Source organism: Vigna umbellata, chromosome 11 (assembly GCF_029865625.1).
Source record: "Vigna umbellata cultivar VRB3 chromosome 11, Vumbellata_1.0, whole genome shotgun sequence".
NCBI lineage: Eukaryota > Viridiplantae > Streptophyta > Magnoliopsida > Fabales > Fabaceae > Vigna > Vigna umbellata.
The window spans coordinates 6,784,127-6,801,276 of NC_142175.1; the positions used below are offsets into that span (position 1 = coordinate 6,784,127).

Consider the following 17,150-nt stretch of genomic DNA (forward strand, 5'->3'; position numbering starts at 1 on the left):
GATATTTTTGCATATAATTTAATTACATATTCACTAAATTTTACGATAATAATTATAAAATATACCATTAATACTTTTTTTATATAGTAATAATGAATTTCTTACATTAAACCGCTCTTAATTTTGTTTCTTACAACCACCACGGCAACTACATCTGCAGCTAAATTTTTACTAGAAAGGATATGAACAGGTTAAGATATCCCGAAAAACATGAATATTACTTTCTTTAAAATCTTGCGTGTCATTGATCATAATAACTATATGAAGGTATAATTTGGGGGACATAATGTAGGAGTGAGAATATGAACAATGCAGTAAAACGGTGTAACGACGATTCTACATTTACCAAAAATAATTCTACAAATGTTGACCAGAAAAAAAATAATAAAAAACTCTTCAATCCTGCACAGAATAGGTTGCAAATGCAACACTAGACACGAAGCACCGAAGTTCAAATCAAAGCTTCTGATTCGGTCATTCTGAGCACTGACTAGTCTTTGTTACACATTCTTCGTGAATCTGAAGCTGTTTTCTTTTATTGTTCATGACCAGTCTTTTATCTTTTAGGTGATGTATTTGGCTTTTCATGTTTCAGGCAGAGCCAGGATTTGGTTTCCTTATAGAGGAAAATCAAAATTCAAGATCAAAATCAAGCACAACCCACCAACACCACCATGCAGAGGTGGAAGTGGCACAGAAAGAAACCCCCCATTTTCCCTTTACTTGTGCTTGTCTTGCTGTTCTTCATAGCCTTCTCAACCCTCCACAGTGAGCACACCATTCAACGAATCCATGAAATCCCAGATCATGTTCTTAACCACCAAGAGGTTTCTTCAGCCACCTTTGTCAAACCCAACCTCTCTGGTCACCTCAAGCAAGCTCCAGGTATGGCATTTCTCTTCACTGCTTGCTTTGTGCTTCATTGGAGGCTAAGCTTTGTGCTTTCTCTGACTTGTTGAAATGGGGTTGTTGGATTTTAGAGGTTTTGGATAGATTCAGTAGATGCAACTCTACTGTTGAGTATAGTGGCAAGAAAATTGCTTGGCGTGGTGATTCTTGGCAGTCTGGTCGCCGGAGAGTGAGGCCGGAAAGTTGTGATGTTTTTTCAGGCAAATGGGTGTTTGATAATGTTTCGCATCCACTGTACAATGAATCAGATTGCCCTTACATGTCTGACCAATTGGCCTGTCACAAGCATGGAAGGTCTGATTTGGGTTACCAGTATTGGAGATGGCAACCACATAACTGCAATTTGAAGAGGTGGTTCTCTATCTGAGCTTTGTGTTTGTGGTTTTTGGCTGAATCACCATGGTCAAGTTGTTGCTTTGGACTTAGAGCTTGATTGGAGGAAACTTTGGAAAAATGATACGAAAAATTAAAATCAGTTTCTCCACAGCTTGTGCATAATAAAAAAAAAAAATCTGATTTTGGAAAAGTTAAAACGAAATAATTTTTACAAATTAGGTTATGTATAATTTCATCTTAACTTGTGGAAAAACTAATTTTATTTTTCTTCTTTTTTCCTCCTAGACTTGTGAAGATGTTTCTCCAAACAGGCCCTTAGTGGTGACATGAGTTGGAATAATCCAATTCAATTGCTTGAAGGTTGTCAGTATTTTGTGAAGTTGATGTGTGACCAAGATTTAGCTTTGTAAAGGTCCAAGTAGAATAACATTTTGTTGAGTTGTTTGTTAGGTAGGAACCAAGAGTTGAAAAGAACAAGAAATAGGAGACCACCCTCTCTCTCCAAGAGCTTCATAAAAGATTTCTCATTAATGCTCAATCTAAAGAATGAACATCCTTCCCCTCTCTTATCCATCTTCCCGTACTTATATCTAACACCAGTCTAACTAACCTAACCTAACATATTAATGGTCTATCTTAATTAATTTCTCCTTCTCCTTATATCCTAACGTCGTTCCTGTGGATAGTGGAAATTTTTTAGTTTTTTCTGGTGCCTAAATGTAGCATTAGCTGTGGGTTGTGTACGTGTTTATTTAACTATTGGGTTAAGTTATTTAAGCCCTACAAATTGGGAATGTTCTTCTTTAGTCCCTGATATGTATGTCAATGCTATTGTAGACATTAATATGGGATCAGGGAAACTGCAATCGTACAATTTTTCTATTTATAGGAACTAGAAACATATTAAATCTTTAATTATTTATGTGATAGGGTAGGTTTCTTCTGATAAGATCCACTGACTTCTTATATCAAACAGGTGGAATGTGAAAGAAATGTGGGAGAAGTTGAGAGATAAAAGGCTAATGTTTGTTGGGGATTCACTAAATAGAGGGCAATGGATATCAATGGTATGTTTGTTACAATCAGTAATTCCCGCTGATAAGAGATCAATGTCACCAAATGCCCATCTCACCATTTTCAGAGCAGAGGTAAGAAACCTTTACTGGAAACAATTTATGATGTTATAAATGTAGTCATTCATACCAATATGTGCCTTTTTCCATCATTTAACCGAATTTCTTTATACACATTGCTTGCTCCAAGACTTGTTGATGGGGTCTAGTTCACAAGTGCCATTGTTTTGAGTCTCATTTCCAGCACACTGCTATTTTTGTACTAATTTTCAGGATTATAATGCAACTGTGGAGTTTCTCTGGGCTCCCCTGCTTGTTGAATCTAATTCTGATGATCCAGTAAATCACAGACTAGATGAACGCATAATTCGTCCTGATACAGTTCTTAGACACGCATCACTGTGGGAAAATGCTGATATTCTTGTTTTTAACACATACTTATGGTGGAGACAAGGCCCAGTTAAGCTATTGTCTGTATCAATTCATCAATGTACAAGTTGTTTTTTAAGGAAAATTTTTCTTCTCTGTTCTAATGTATCTTGTATTTTCTTCTATGGCAGATGGACTACTGAAGAAAATGGAGCTTGTGAAGAATTGGATGGGCGAGGAGCCATGGAGTTGGCCATGGGAGCTTGGGCAGAATGGGTATCTTCAAAAGTTGATCCCCTGAAGAAGCGTGTCTTTTTTGTGACCATGTCACCAACTCATCTCTGGTGAGCAACCAATCTATATTTTGTATGATCATATATGGAGGGAAACATTGCTAGTATGCATTCTTGGAGATAGACCTTTTTCCACAGGTTATATTATGATACAATAGCTAGAGCGGAAACCAGTTTTTGCTGGCTGGTCTAGATTAACTTTGTTGTGTATTCTTAGAACTTATAGCAGAATTATATTGATTGTTATCATTCCTCTTAACCATGTTTCATTGGATAACCCAATCCAAATTCTATGGTTTACAACTTACCTGTTCTAGAGTTTTTAATTCCTTGGCTTCTAGTCCTCTCACTTCCATGACAGAGCAGTTCTGTTAGATAAGCACCGTAAGAGTACTTATAGTTTGTAGTTTGAATTTTGACTTTCTTTGAAAATAATCTAATACGATTCTGTTGTGTCAAGATATTTTAGGTTTTAGAGAGTCAAATTCAATTGGTTAAAGAGTGTTTGGAAGTTGTTGTAAACTTCTCGGTACCTATTCGAGGTTGTCAAACGTGAGTTTGTGGATCTTCCACCAAGCTGGCTTGTGTAGTTGATTCTTAAGCTCTGTGACCTGTCAACTCTTATGAAATAGAAAAAGTAAAATTATTAGAAGACTTACTAATGACATATAGGCAAAACAAAATGCTATTAACACAACAATAATTCAATATTTCAACATCATTATAAAGCTAAATAGAAAATTCCACTAATGAAGTGTTGATTATATATTAAATACAATATTAGATCAAACTACTCTAGTGATCAAATTATATATAAATTCATAAAAATGTAAGTCACAGTAGGATCTTGTGTACTAAACTACTTTCTAGGATAAGGGCATCTAAAGTATAACAACTTAGATATTCTTATAGAGCGTGTTGCTTATCAGAAGCATCTATTGGATTAAAGCGTCTAGCAGGGACTTTTGTTATCTGCTTATGTGCTAGCAATCTGGTTTTCTGCATAACTATTTACACTCATTTAGTTAGAAGTTCATTACTGTTTCTAGCTAATTCTTAACAGTCTTGTAAAAAGCTCCTTTTAGAGCATCTACCTCTCTAGTAGAGAAAAAAATTGCACGGCATAGTAAATGAGATGACTTATTCTTGTTGACAAACAAGTCTTTCTGGATAAACACTCTGTAATATTACTTGTGTTTTTACATTGAGTGGTACAAGAACTATTTTGTCTTGGCCCTTCAACTACATCCATTAAATACAACTACTACCTAAACTATATTTAATGAACAATATTGCATGCCACAATCATTACTAGAAGCACTCCTAACCTTTGCAATTCCTAAGACTACTAATTATGATAGAACTATTAAAGGTAACTAACCACATTTAAGTTTATCTAACAATTCTTGCTATCTTGCTTTGTGTGTTCTTTGTTTGTTTGTCTCCAAAAGTGTGTTTGACAACCAGTGTTGTTGCATTTGTTCTTCCATTGTTTGTGGGCTCATTTTATCCAATGTGCACAATGGTCATTAAAGTGAAAAGATTTTAAAATGAGTTGCTTTCCAGATCATCTAAGTCATGGTATAGCAATTATTGTGGGGTCAATGGGAACAAAAATTATAGCTGATTTCACATTTATGAACATGCTTCTTGATTTGAGAGTTTATGCAAGTTTATCCAATAAAAAGTTTGATATAGAATGGTTCAATATAGTAAAAACTATGTATGAGATTAATCTCCCTTTTGATACATAAGGTACTTTATTTATAATAGAAGAAATATGGGTTAAGCCTAAAATACAAATAAGGAATAATAACAAACTAACTAAAAATAAAAGATAAAGATAACATATATAAGATATCTAATAATCTAATATATCTAACATTTCTCCTCAAACTGATACATACAAATGTGTGTATACCAAGCTTGTTACAAATATAATAAATAAAGACTTAATGAAAATATCTACTTTTGCACTCGAGTGATACCAAATTATTAATGATTTGTGAAGACGATTAACCAATTCAGAAGACTCCCCTGAGCAACAAATTCAAGAGGTTGCTCCATTTAAATGTCTACATGCAAATCGTCGTTAAGGAACTCTAGTTGATAAAGAGATCATTGTTGAAGACCACCATGGTTATTAATAAACTAACAGAAGCCATCTTTGCCATTAGAGAAAAAACATATATGGACGAGTCAGACACACTAGTGATAGAACAAAGGTCAAAAGAGATAGCAGCGGAAGAAGCCATGGATGAACAAAAACCCTAAAATCTAAGATTCTCCAATCAAGGAACCAGAAACAGGAAAACGGGCAACCTCAGCGCTTTGAATCACTATCGGAAAGGAGACGGGACGCGTCACCATGCACGACGAAAAAGGGAGCAGATCCACAACTTAGAAAGGTGTCGAGAGTGCGTAAGAGCTCTGATGAAGGCGTCGTTGACGGCACGGTGGTCGACTGGCTGAGATGATCAAAACTGTGTGGTCTCTGGTCGAAATTGGAACTTTGGCGATGGCGGCGGTAGATGGCGCCGTTGCCGGCATGACGGGTGTAGTGGCAGAGGCGACAAATTTTTTTTTCTAAAAGAAACATAGGCTCTGATACCATGTTCAATATAGTAAAAATTATGTATGAGATTAATCTTTCTTGTGTTGAATATACACATAGGGTACTTTATTTATAATAGAATAAATATGGACTAAGTCCAAAATACAAATAAGGAATAATAACAAACTAAATAAAGATAAAAGATAAAGATAAGATATATAAGATATGTAATAATCTAATATATCTAACAAGAATTAACTCATTGTCCTCTTGAAATTGTGAAAGATTTGAGGAGTTTAAAATTTAATTTGAGAGATTGTCATCATGTTTTTGTTCAATTCCTTTGAATAAAAAAAGATGTTAGCTCTTGGTTAGTTTAGTTTGTAAGAACCAACGTGTTTAGCCTTGAAGGCTTGGTTTGATTCCCATTGTTCATAATTTCCCTTGGTAGGTCACAAATGAAGCTCTTGTTGACGGATGTTGCCTTTGACATGTACTAGCCAATGGGGTATCCTCCTTGCCTTAAACTTAAATTGTATTAGCTCCCTTTGAAGTTGAATCTGACTATGGAATTTTAGATGTCAATTGGCCATTACCTAGTGATCACCTATTGTGCACTAAGTGCCCCTTGTTGGTATATATGATACAGGTTTGCTCTCACTAGAAGGTGGAGTGTCAATGGTGAGATGTGGGAGGATTGATGGCTCCTTGTTGAGCTGACAAAATCCATAAAGATGAACTTTGATTGTAATTGTTAGAATACTCAGTGAAGGCCCACTTATAAAAGTCTCTTCGACACTTAAATTTTTAAGAGCTTTAGAATAATAGTAATATAAGAGTGGAGATAAGTAGGTAGGTAGTAATCCCTTTGGTAGTGGTATATATTTATAGGATTTTGGGTCTATGTGAGTGAAGCTTAACAACAATAAAGGATAATCTGTTGTTGTGTTCTTTGCATCACTAAATTGAAATTAACTACAAGATTTCGGTTCCAAGTCCAACACTCAACTGACTAGGTTGAATTTTGGACTACTGGATTGAAGTTTAAGTTTATCAAAATAGGAAATACTACAAATATGAGTATCTTGGAGGTAGGTAGGTACACAAACCCCAAGCTTAGAAGTCGAGTGAGTAAGTTATGTAAGAGGCTGAACGATTTGTTCACCTTTATAGGGTGAACAAGTTTGACAAGGTAGACTTTTAACGATTGGGTTATTGATGGTTGACCTTTTATGATCGAATTTTATGGTTATGATTTGTATTAATTCTATTTTTATGTGTTTGAACACGACCACTTTATTTCGCCAAGTATATAAAAAATCTTTGCAATGATGAGCAACCATTGTAAAATATACCTTTAATGCTCATATTTTTATGACCAATCTTTTTGGTGGCAATCATGTGTTTTCAAGACATGTCATTAAGACGTGACATTTTGGTAAGGGTGTGTTGTTTTGCACAAGATCAGTTAATGTTCTTTTTAAAGACACTTTTACTTCCGTTTTGACACTTTTTCTTTTATTCAATATCCTTCAAGAGCACACTTGCCTTCTTCTCCTTATTTGTTCGTATCCTGCAACTTGTTCTTCTTTCCTTTTGTCAATATAGGTATGTTCTTATTTCAACAAGTCATTTTCTTCATCTTTTCCCAACTCTTCTTATGGTGGTAGCCCTCTAGTCATCAAGGAGGTTAGCAACATTGGAGGAGTCTTGTTCAAAGAGTGGCTGAACTCTTTCTCCATAGGGAGGGACATGGTGGAAGAGATAGCCCTCTTTCATCTTTCATTGGTGTTATCTGGTGACCGCCCCTTCTTGGTGGAGATAATGCATGTTGTTTCCAATTTTTACTTAAGTGACACACTACTTCTCAAGAGACTGTAGAATTGGTAGGGTTGAGTAGGTTGAGAGGTAAAAGCAAAGATAGGTTTCCCTCTATTTTCATTTCGGTGAAGTTGATTCCTACGCCTCTAAGTATACCTTGAGGGATTTTATAGAGGAGTTCCTCAAATTGTTTAGTGCATGTAATAGTGATGTTGTTGGGCTCATTAAGGTTGAAGTGTGTTCTGCCGAGAATAAAGTGTACACAAAACTTCCTTTATGACATATATTTTACCTTTGTATGAGTGCTTTACGAAAGAACATCATATTGACAGTGATAATAAAGTATATGGGTCACATAGAACTTGGAATTTGTCAATTTGTTGATCACATACCCACTAGAGGTTGTTATGTTATTGTTGGAGGCTGTCTGATGTTGTCGAACAAGCTCCAAGCCTTGGCGAGTTAAAATCATATGTTCTCTCTGTTGTTTCATGGCTGCAATTCTGTTGTGCATTGTGTCGTTGTTCTTTTGAAACAGTTTCTCCATATGTGTTGAGGTTGTTTATGATTGAAGAAAGATCCATCTAACAGTTTGAAGAGGAGATGGTATTCTTCTGGCTTCTAGTAATTACCATAAATGTGAGTGGGTTGGGAAAGATTTTACCCAAGCCCAATAATGGGTGCCAACAGGTTTTACCAAAAGGTAGAGCATTGTTGTACAAACCATAGAAGAAGCGAAGTCTCCTTATCGACCTTGTGGACTCCGTGAGGAGAACCTCTGAGAGTAATGTCCAAGTATGAACACCTATGAGAGACTCTATGCTACACAAGTCAGTAAGAGTTTTAGAATAATAATAATATAACAGTGAAGAAAATGAGGTGAATCGGTCCAACAGTTATTAGGTTCCTATATGGGATCTTCCATAGACACTGAAAAACAAAAAGGAATTGGCTTTTGCTGAAGTCGTCATTAGTTTATGAAAATTAGAAGTGAATTGAAAGTATTTTTATTCGTTATTAATGGTGTATGATATTGTTTTGTTATCCTCGTATTTAGTTCCGAAATGCATCTCATTCAAAATATTTGATATCTTCTCATTTATATCGCTACACCTCTCTATCTATACCATCACAACATTAATTGATGAAATCCAAATATCTCCTCCTCCATGTTTTCTCACTGAATTGAAACTATTATCATTCAGGAGCCGAGAGTGGAAACCAGAAAGTGAAGGAAACTGCTATGGGGAGAAGGACCCTATTTACAATGAGGGCTATTGGGGAAGCGGTTCAGATTTGCCTACAATGAACACTGTGGAGAAGATCCTAAGCAATTTGAGTTCAAAAGTTTCTGTCATCAACATCACTCAACTATCAGAGTATAGAAAAGATGGTCATCCTTCCATTTTTCGCAAATTTTGGGAGCCCCTTAGGCCTGAACAGTTGTCAAATCCCTCATCTTACTCTGATTGCATACATTGGTGCTTGCCTGGGGTACCTGATGTGTGGAATGAATTGCTATTCCATTTTTTATAGATGTTACAATATTCAATTTTCTTCATTGAATATAGCAGCCAATATCTGCATTTTGACTGGTAAAAGTTGTTTCTACTTGTTGTTTACACACCAGGGTAGACTTCTTTTGACAAGTAAATGCCGAAAATTTAGAAGCCTCATCAATGCTGATGTGCACCTTAAGGAACATAAAACTAAGGTAGTTATATGTTTTGATTTCTTTTGAATGTGATTTATTCATTTTCTCTTTCATCTCCTTCTCATGATGAAATGATTTTTTCAGTGTGACTATTATATTTATACTTATTATATTCTGGTAGGTCCAGGATAGTGAATATGAAAAGTTGATAAAATTTGGATTTAAATATTGGGGTTGGAGTCCATTTAGAACAAGAAACCCTAACAATAGTATCATTACCCTACTGCTCTTAGGTGATAGAGTGGAAAATAACCTCTTCTATCTCTATAAATAAAACCTTTACACACCACTAAAAGGGATATACACATTGAGTGCTTTTGGACTAAATCTATTTTCAGATTTAACTGGAGCACATTCTAGGCATGCTTTTGTTGCCATATAAAAACATCAGGGTTATGGCATGTTTAGCAGCATCTCTAAGAATATTCTTGTCAGTATAAATTATGGTGAAGTTAAAAAGCATTTCTGAGGTGGAAGAAGCTAGAACTGTATGGTATATTGGCCTTGTAATTGCTGTAAGGGAATTTCTGAAGTGAAATAAATACTAACTGAAACTCAAATAGTTCATTTTTTCCATAGTTCAGATTTTTATTTGCTTCTAATTCTTTTGTTTTTTCATCCACTCAACCATATACATCATAAATTTAAACCAAAATAAAGCTTTCAGAAGTTGTTCTGTGTACCTGTATGGACTCCTTAAAGTTTTCATTTTGACTTGTTTGGGTGGGACAAAAGGAGCTTTTTTAGATCAACTTGTACTCCAATGTGATTTAGTATAATTTTACCAAAGTATCAATGTGTATAAGATATTTATGCAATAATGTTGATGATATTTATAAGAGTTATAAATGAAAAATATTCAGTACGTAACTTGCGACATCAGATAATTCCGAAGGGAAAAACATGGTTTTCTTGACTGTCTGTCACTAAAAGTCGAATTACTGACAAAAACCTCAGAAGAATATTTCACCCAAATTTGACAGTGGAAATGATATCGATTTGTGATTAGTACTGCTATAACTGGCATACAAGGAGCTATAAGTTGATTTCATGATTTAAATATAATGGGTTCATAATGTGACATTTTAAGTCATTAGTATTTGAGAATTTTATCACTTTTAAATATTTAAATATATTCAACTTGAATTATTTTAATTTTTGAAACGCTATGTTTAGATACAATAGTTTGAAGAATTATAATTTATTTTGATTGGATTGATTATTCCAATTACCGCCAAATAATACGCGTGATGTGACGGATAAACAATCCTTTTAGATATTGACAAGATTAATCATTGTAGATTTTAAGTGAAAAAGTTGACATCGATAAAAGAATAGGCTCATTGACATCATTGGAGAAAATTCTATCAAATGTGAATTGAGAAGTAATTTTGACTTCTAAGTGAAAAATAATTTCATATCAATAAAAAAAGACTAATTAATGTTAGTAGAAAAATAATGGCGACCTTTGTTTTGGTTTATGTTGGTCAAAAAATAATATTTTTGACATCAACTTAAAATATCTCAGTTCTCATAAAAAAAATTGCTTTTGATATTAGAAAAAAAACATTGTAGATGCTAATGTTAATAGAGAAATAACATAGATATTATATTAGCAAAAATAATTGAAAATAAAATTTATCTTACAGCGGATGAATTTAAAATTGGTTTCAAATAACTTTTTTCATGATGATAAATGTGATTGTAAAGTGTTATAGAGAGTATATTTTTGAAAGTATTGATATTACGAAGAGTTAATCCGTTCCAAAAATAGTTTTTCTAAGGAAGCATGAAATTTTTATAGAAATGCAAGAAAGTTTTATCATGTCTTAATATTTAAGAATTTCATGTGATTTTTTTGTTACCAGGTATTGTTGAATAACACATTCATAAAGTGTTCTGGAATACTTCAAATGACAAAAGAAAATTATTATTTTAATATGAAAATTATTATTTTTTCTGCTTTATTGAGAAAAATGAGGAAAAAAATCCGACCTGCCGGATTCGAACCAGCGACCTAAGGATATCTGTTAAATCCAACTACAGTCCTCCGCTCTACCAACTGAGCTAAGGTCGGTTTATATCAGCTGGCAAGATAACAAAATTATGATCCATATTCTACATATCAATATAAGCAAAAATAAAACATACAATTTATTACAAATTCTTTATATAAGTTGTAGAATATTTCAAACAAATAATATCATTATATCAATAAAATAATATATCATTTCCCTCACCGAAATATCAAAATATGAAATAAAATTAAAATTTTATGAAATCAACTATTCATTAATTTAGCGTGATTAAGTTATATTTCAGACAAATAATATTGAAAGTATAATTTATTGCTTATTTATTTTTACAATACTGTATTTGTTATTTACTAGCGCATATATAATTGATTTACTAATTATATATAATTAATTGTAATAAAATATTTCTATCAGTTATATTAAAGGTTATGAGTCACAATTTTAGTTGATTGAAGAATGAATTACTCTTATAAAAGTCTTTTTAGGCCTCTTTAAATAAACGTGTACAATAGATTTTAACTAGTTTCTATTAATTCTTTTAGCTTGTAATATCCATTATCACTTATTTTGGTTGGATACTCAACATATTATTTGGACTAGGAACAAAAATTCATATTACATTAACCGAAATTACTATATTTTAAGTACATATTTTTACAGTATATCGCAAAGATATGAACAGCGTTGTTTTGCCTAAAAGAAAATAAAATAAGTGACATCAAACAACTAAAAGAATAATGTTACAATAATTAAATCTCTATATATACATAACTAAACATATTTAAACCTTTAAATATTGACTTGATTGTGATTCTAAATTGAGAAGATTAATTATTCTTAATTGAGAAGATTAATTATAGGAGTTTAGTTTAGGAACAAATTTCTAAAGCCCATACCTGCTCTAAGAAAATATTATGGAAAAATTAAAAAAAAAATGAAAGAATTAGGGATGGACAAACTAAGATTGTCGCTGCTACTAAATCGTGAGATCTTACCAACAACACAGACGTCGAGAAGAAGACAACAAGGAAAAAGAAAAAGAAAAACGAAATAGCATTAAAGAATATAATAATAAAGTAATTCTAATTTTTCTACAGAATATCTTGATAAATAAATAATGTATTGAACTGTTCAAGTTTTCCCTTGGCCATTTTATTTTGTGAATGATTCAAGATCATATATATATATATATATATATATATATATATATATATATATATATATATATATATTCAAACACTCTTGTATTATTGAAATGTTTCAGTAGTCATTTTCTGAAGTTGTTGACAGCGGCATCAGAAATGGTCTCTATGTTTAGCCGTGGTAAATATACATTTGATGATAAGTATGACCCAGTCCCTCACAAAATTTTTCCCATTCAACCCATTTAAACTATATCGTCATCAATGTACTATATTGAAACAAAGTCCAAACTAAACTTTGATTAAGTTAACGATAATCCTCTCATAAAATAATATTAGGGGAACAAGTATAAGAAGCAAAGCCAGTTGAAGAGGTAACACCGAAACACTTGCGTTTTCTTTTTCACATGGGGCATCTCTTTAGTCTACTCTTTGATCAAGTACGTATGTAGTTGTTAAGGAACGGTTCCTCACTAAATAAAAAATTAATTACGGTAAATACAATCTGCAAAGCAATCGATGCTTCATCCTTATAAATACCGATCTCCAAATGAATCAAAACTCACTTCTCACAACATTACAAAGCAGAAGAATCGTTTGATACCGAAAGGGAAAAAAATGAAAGCTGTTTACTTGTTTGTTGCCGTCTTGGCTCTCACTTCTTCACTTGTCTCTGCGTATGACCCTAGTCCCCTGCAAGACTTTTGTGTTGCAATCAAGGAACGCGATGGTGGTACGTAAAAGTATTCTTCAATCATATATATAGATACAATTATATATTCAAAATGATTTTATTAAATTCCTAATCACCCATTTATACAATGTAATTTTGAAAGAATTATATCTTGTTTTTACTATTTGGATATGACATAAATGAATAACATTTATTTTTTTACCAACTTTACTTTTAGATAATTTTGAATACCTCAATTTAAAAATAATTCATAATGATCTAATATATAAATCTTCTTTCTTACCATTTGAAAATTACACGTGTCCAAGTGTCCACGTGTGAAGGGATCAGGATAGTATTCATGCTACATATATAATAACCATTGCTTTGTAATTGGTAGTGTTTGTGAATGGAGAATTTTGCAAAGACCCAAAGGCAGTGAAAGCTGAAGATTTCTCCTTACATGTGGAACCTGGGAACACCGACAACCCACTGAATGCACAGGTGACTCCTGTGGCTGTTGATCAACTACCTGGATTGAACACGCTGGGCATATCTTTGGCTCGCATAGATTTTGCACCAAAGGGTTTAAACCCTCCCCACACCCACCCTCGTGCCTCTGAGATCCTTATAGTTCTCGAAGGAACACTTTATGTTGGATTTGTATCCTCAAATCAAGATGGAAATCGCCTTTTCACCAAAGTCTTGAACAAGGGTGATGTCTTTGTCTTCCCAATCGGTCTCGTTCACTTCCAACTCAATGTCGGTTATGGAAATGCTGTTGCTATTGCTGGTCTTAGCAGTCAAAATCCAGGAACTGTTATTGTTGCAAACGCTTTGTTTAAAGCTGTTCCACCTATTTCTGTTGAGGTTCTCGCCAGAGCTCTTCAACTCGATAACAAAGTAATTGAAGACCTTCAAAGGAAATCATGGTACGGCAAGGACTAGTTTGTCTGGGAACATCATCCATCATTTCTTATTCTACGTATACAAATAATGAATTTCATGTTTCTATCACCCCATAGACCTCCAAATAATTACTAATATAATAAATAAAACGCATCTGGGTTGTTTTCATATATTGTAGGATTGTTTTTGGTTGTACTTTCATTTCATTTATTCCAATGTTTGTCAATTTAATGTTGCAAGAGTTGTGCTTGGATCCAGTATCAGAGTCTTTAAGATAACACGTGGTTAATTAAGTTCGGTTGTCAATGTTTTCTTAAGACAATGCTATTTGAATTTAATTATATTGTTATATCTTTCCTGTATATTTAGGATGTTAAAAGCGAGTTACTCTAAATCGTAAACCCTATAATGAATTTTATGTTTATGTATATATCATTGAAAGCAAAAGATCATCATTTAATCATGGATGAAAATATAGGATGACCTGTGCGAGTTAGGTTGCAAGAAAAAGTGTAAAACGAGTTGAGATTTAAAATTTATTGGTATGCTTAAACTCGTCCTGCATAACCTGTTGTCTGCGCGGATCAAAGACCGACCAAAGACGTGTAAAAGACATGAAATAAGCACATAGGTATTGGGAATATAATTATATTGGGCCTAACCTTAGCATCTAATTACTTTAGAATTTACATTTATATGGACAGTAAACAATTAGTGTTAATTTAGCATTTTATAATATAATAATTTAGCTAATACTTTATTAAACCCACCAAAAATGGGCCAGTACCCAGGCCTACGGGTCAAGATGTATGTAGGTTGGCAAGAAAATTAAGTCTTCCTCCACCACCACCTCTTTTGTTTACTCCAGCTCCTCATTCCTGTTTTATCCTTTAGTATAATTTTATTTTTAGGGTTAACATTTTTTAACTTCTACCCACTCCAATTTTCTATATAAATGCGATAGTTTGGTTTATGTTTAAGCAACAAGCATTTATTATTGACCGTTGTTTATTTCTTTCTTCTATCTCATCACCCAAACAACACAACCATTTTAATGGTAGACCCATGTTTCTATGTTTCATTTTCTTTTGTCTCTCTGTTTTTTATGCTTCTTTCTTGTATCTTTTGAACTTTCTGATTGTTTATCTTACCCACACCAACATACGAAGAATTAAGCAATCTAACATAAAAAAAATATTGATACATGAGGAAAAATATATCTCACAATGTGTCAGAAAAAAATATTGTGGAGGATAATTAATTTTATAAAAAGATTGAAACATTTTATATAATCATTTAAATAAAAAATTAAGATATTGAAATTTTAAAACATTAAGAGAGGAATTTGATCATTATTGTTAGTCATAAAATATTCATTATCGTTTGGAACCGCTGCATGGTCGAATGACCACCGCAAACACCCTGTATCGTCGCATCACAGAAAGTCACACCACCACACCACAAAACCAAACAGATATGGAGACAAGAATATGAAGAAGAACTAAACGGATATGGAGAAGAGAAGTAAGAGTTGGAAGATGAGAAAAAACGGATCTGGTGAGAGTTGGAGGGGGTGAGAATCTAAAAAGAGAAAAAGTAAGACTTGGGAGAGTTAGGGGGTGGAGTTGCGAGTGAAAATGGGTGAGTAAAAATATGTATAAATTTAGGGTTTCATAATAAAGTAAATAAATTAGGGTTAAAAGTAAAAAAAACTACTTTTATAATTAAAAAACTTTTGTTGAGAGTTAAAAAGGTGGAGAGAGAAAGGACGGTGGTAGAGGAAGCCACACCCTGTATGCAGGACACACCAGAAAATCGAGCCCATATATTTAAAACAGGACGGAGCAGTCCAACCCCGACATATAATTACTAATATAGTAAAAAAAGTGCATCTGGGTTATTTTGGTATACCGTAATGTTGTTTTTGGTTGTAGTTTCATTTGGTTTATTCCAATGTTTGTCAATTTAATGGAACAACCTATTATTTTAAGAGTTGGGTTTGGATCCAATATCAGAGTCTTTAAGATAGCATGTGGTTAATTAAGTTTGGTTTGTCTGATGTTTTCTTAAATAATTTCTTGATAATACTATTTGAATTGAATTAGCTTGTTCTATCAAAATAAGTCAATTTTACTTACATGGATTCACTTATCATATATTGAATTAAAAATAAATCATTTCAACCTGATTCACTTTTTGGTAAATTAGAAATTTTATATCATAAATTGATTCATTTGATGAGTTAGTAGGTTCACATATTGAAGGATGTTTTATTCTTTTGATTTATTTTATATATTTATTACAATGCAATTAAAGTGAATAAACTTAATTAGTAGTATAATCAAATTGTTCACCTATTTTTCCAAATATTATTATAAAGAGAATAGTTAAAAATTAAAGCTTTAACATACATAATTTAGCAAACAAACAAATTAAATATTTAAACAATTCAAACATTATTATCAACATTCTAATATTTAAAAAATCAAATTGTCAACCTACACAATTATAAGTAGTAAATAACTATAATAATATAAACTTATAAAAAATGATGAAAAACTAATAAAAAATTGTTGTTGGAAGGTTATGAGTGAATTCACTTTCAACCAGATTCAATCCGTTTTTAATTCATAAATTAAGTGAATTAGGTTTAATCCATATTTAATTTTTTTTCTAACTCAATCCAACTTAAACATGTGGATTAACTCACGAATTCACATTCCTAATATAACTTACATAATTATATTACAGTCCATAACATTAAAAATGTCCATTTGTTAACATCATAGAAGTGTATATAACTTTTACTTTAGAATAACTTGTATTTTCAAAGGACATATGCTTTTACTTTATAAACATTAGATATTTGATGTTAACGATGGAATAAATATTAGAGTGTTATACTTTTGTTCACATTCAAATTGTTAGATAAAGAGAGAAAGGAAAAGAAAATGAAATGTATAATTTATTGTTTATTTATTTTTACAATCCTGTATTTCTTATTTACTAGCGCAAATATAATTAATTTACTAATTATATAATTAAAATGTTTGTAATAAAAGTGTAATAAAATATTCCTAAACATTCAGTTGTAAGTCGTACAATTTCAGTTGATTGAAAAATGAATTACTCTTACAAAACATTTTTTCAGCTCTCTTTAATTCTTTGTATCTTTCTTACATTATTTATTTAAACGTGTAAAATATATTTTAAATAGTTTCTATTAATTATTTTATCTTGTAATATCCATTATCACTTATTTTGGTTAGATACTCAACATATTGTTTGGACTAGGAACAAAAATTCATATCACAATTTTCA

At 32.4% G+C, this 17,150-nt stretch overlaps 2 protein-coding genes and 1 non-coding gene across 4 annotated transcripts; 2 read left to right on the forward strand and 1 right to left on the reverse strand.

Moving 5' to 3' along the window:
- The first annotated feature begins 326 nt into the window (after positions 1-326).
- TBL35 (TRICHOME BIREFRINGENCE-LIKE 35) lies at positions 327-9,122 on the forward strand. 2 transcript variants are annotated; one of them, XM_047325263.2, is made up of 7 exons: positions 327-473; positions 596-885; positions 981-1,260; positions 2,222-2,393; positions 2,592-2,788; positions 2,879-3,031; positions 8,561-9,122. In XM_047325263.2, exons 2-7 carry the CDS (start codon positions 675-677, stop codon positions 8,889-8,891), a joined length of 1,344 nt encoding a protein of 447 aa, XP_047181219.2. In that variant the 5' UTR covers positions 327-473; positions 596-674; the 3' UTR covers positions 8,892-9,122. The 2 variants fall into 2 exon arrangements, with proteins under 2 accessions (XP_047181219.2, XP_087958612.1); XM_088102486.1 differs by lacking the exon at positions 327-473 and having other exon boundaries at positions 480-885.
- A 1,936-nt stretch (positions 9,123-11,058) lies between these two features.
- On the reverse strand, positions 11,059-11,146 carry TRNAY-GUA (transfer RNA tyrosine (anticodon GUA)). The gene is given in 2 exon segments: positions 11,059-11,094; positions 11,110-11,146. It is a non-coding gene; the product is annotated as a tRNA-Tyr (tRNA).
- Positions 11,147-12,766: 1,620 nt separating this feature from the next.
- Positions 12,767-13,999, forward strand: LOC148190863 (germin-like protein subfamily 1 member 20). Its single transcript, XM_088102006.1, has 2 exons — positions 12,767-12,980; positions 13,321-13,999. The coding sequence occupies exons 1-2, from the start codon at positions 12,767-12,769 to the stop codon at positions 13,866-13,868; spliced, it is 762 nt and encodes a 253-aa protein (XP_087958132.1). The 3' UTR covers positions 13,869-13,999.
- The last annotated feature ends 3,151 nt before the right edge of the window (positions 14,000-17,150 follow it).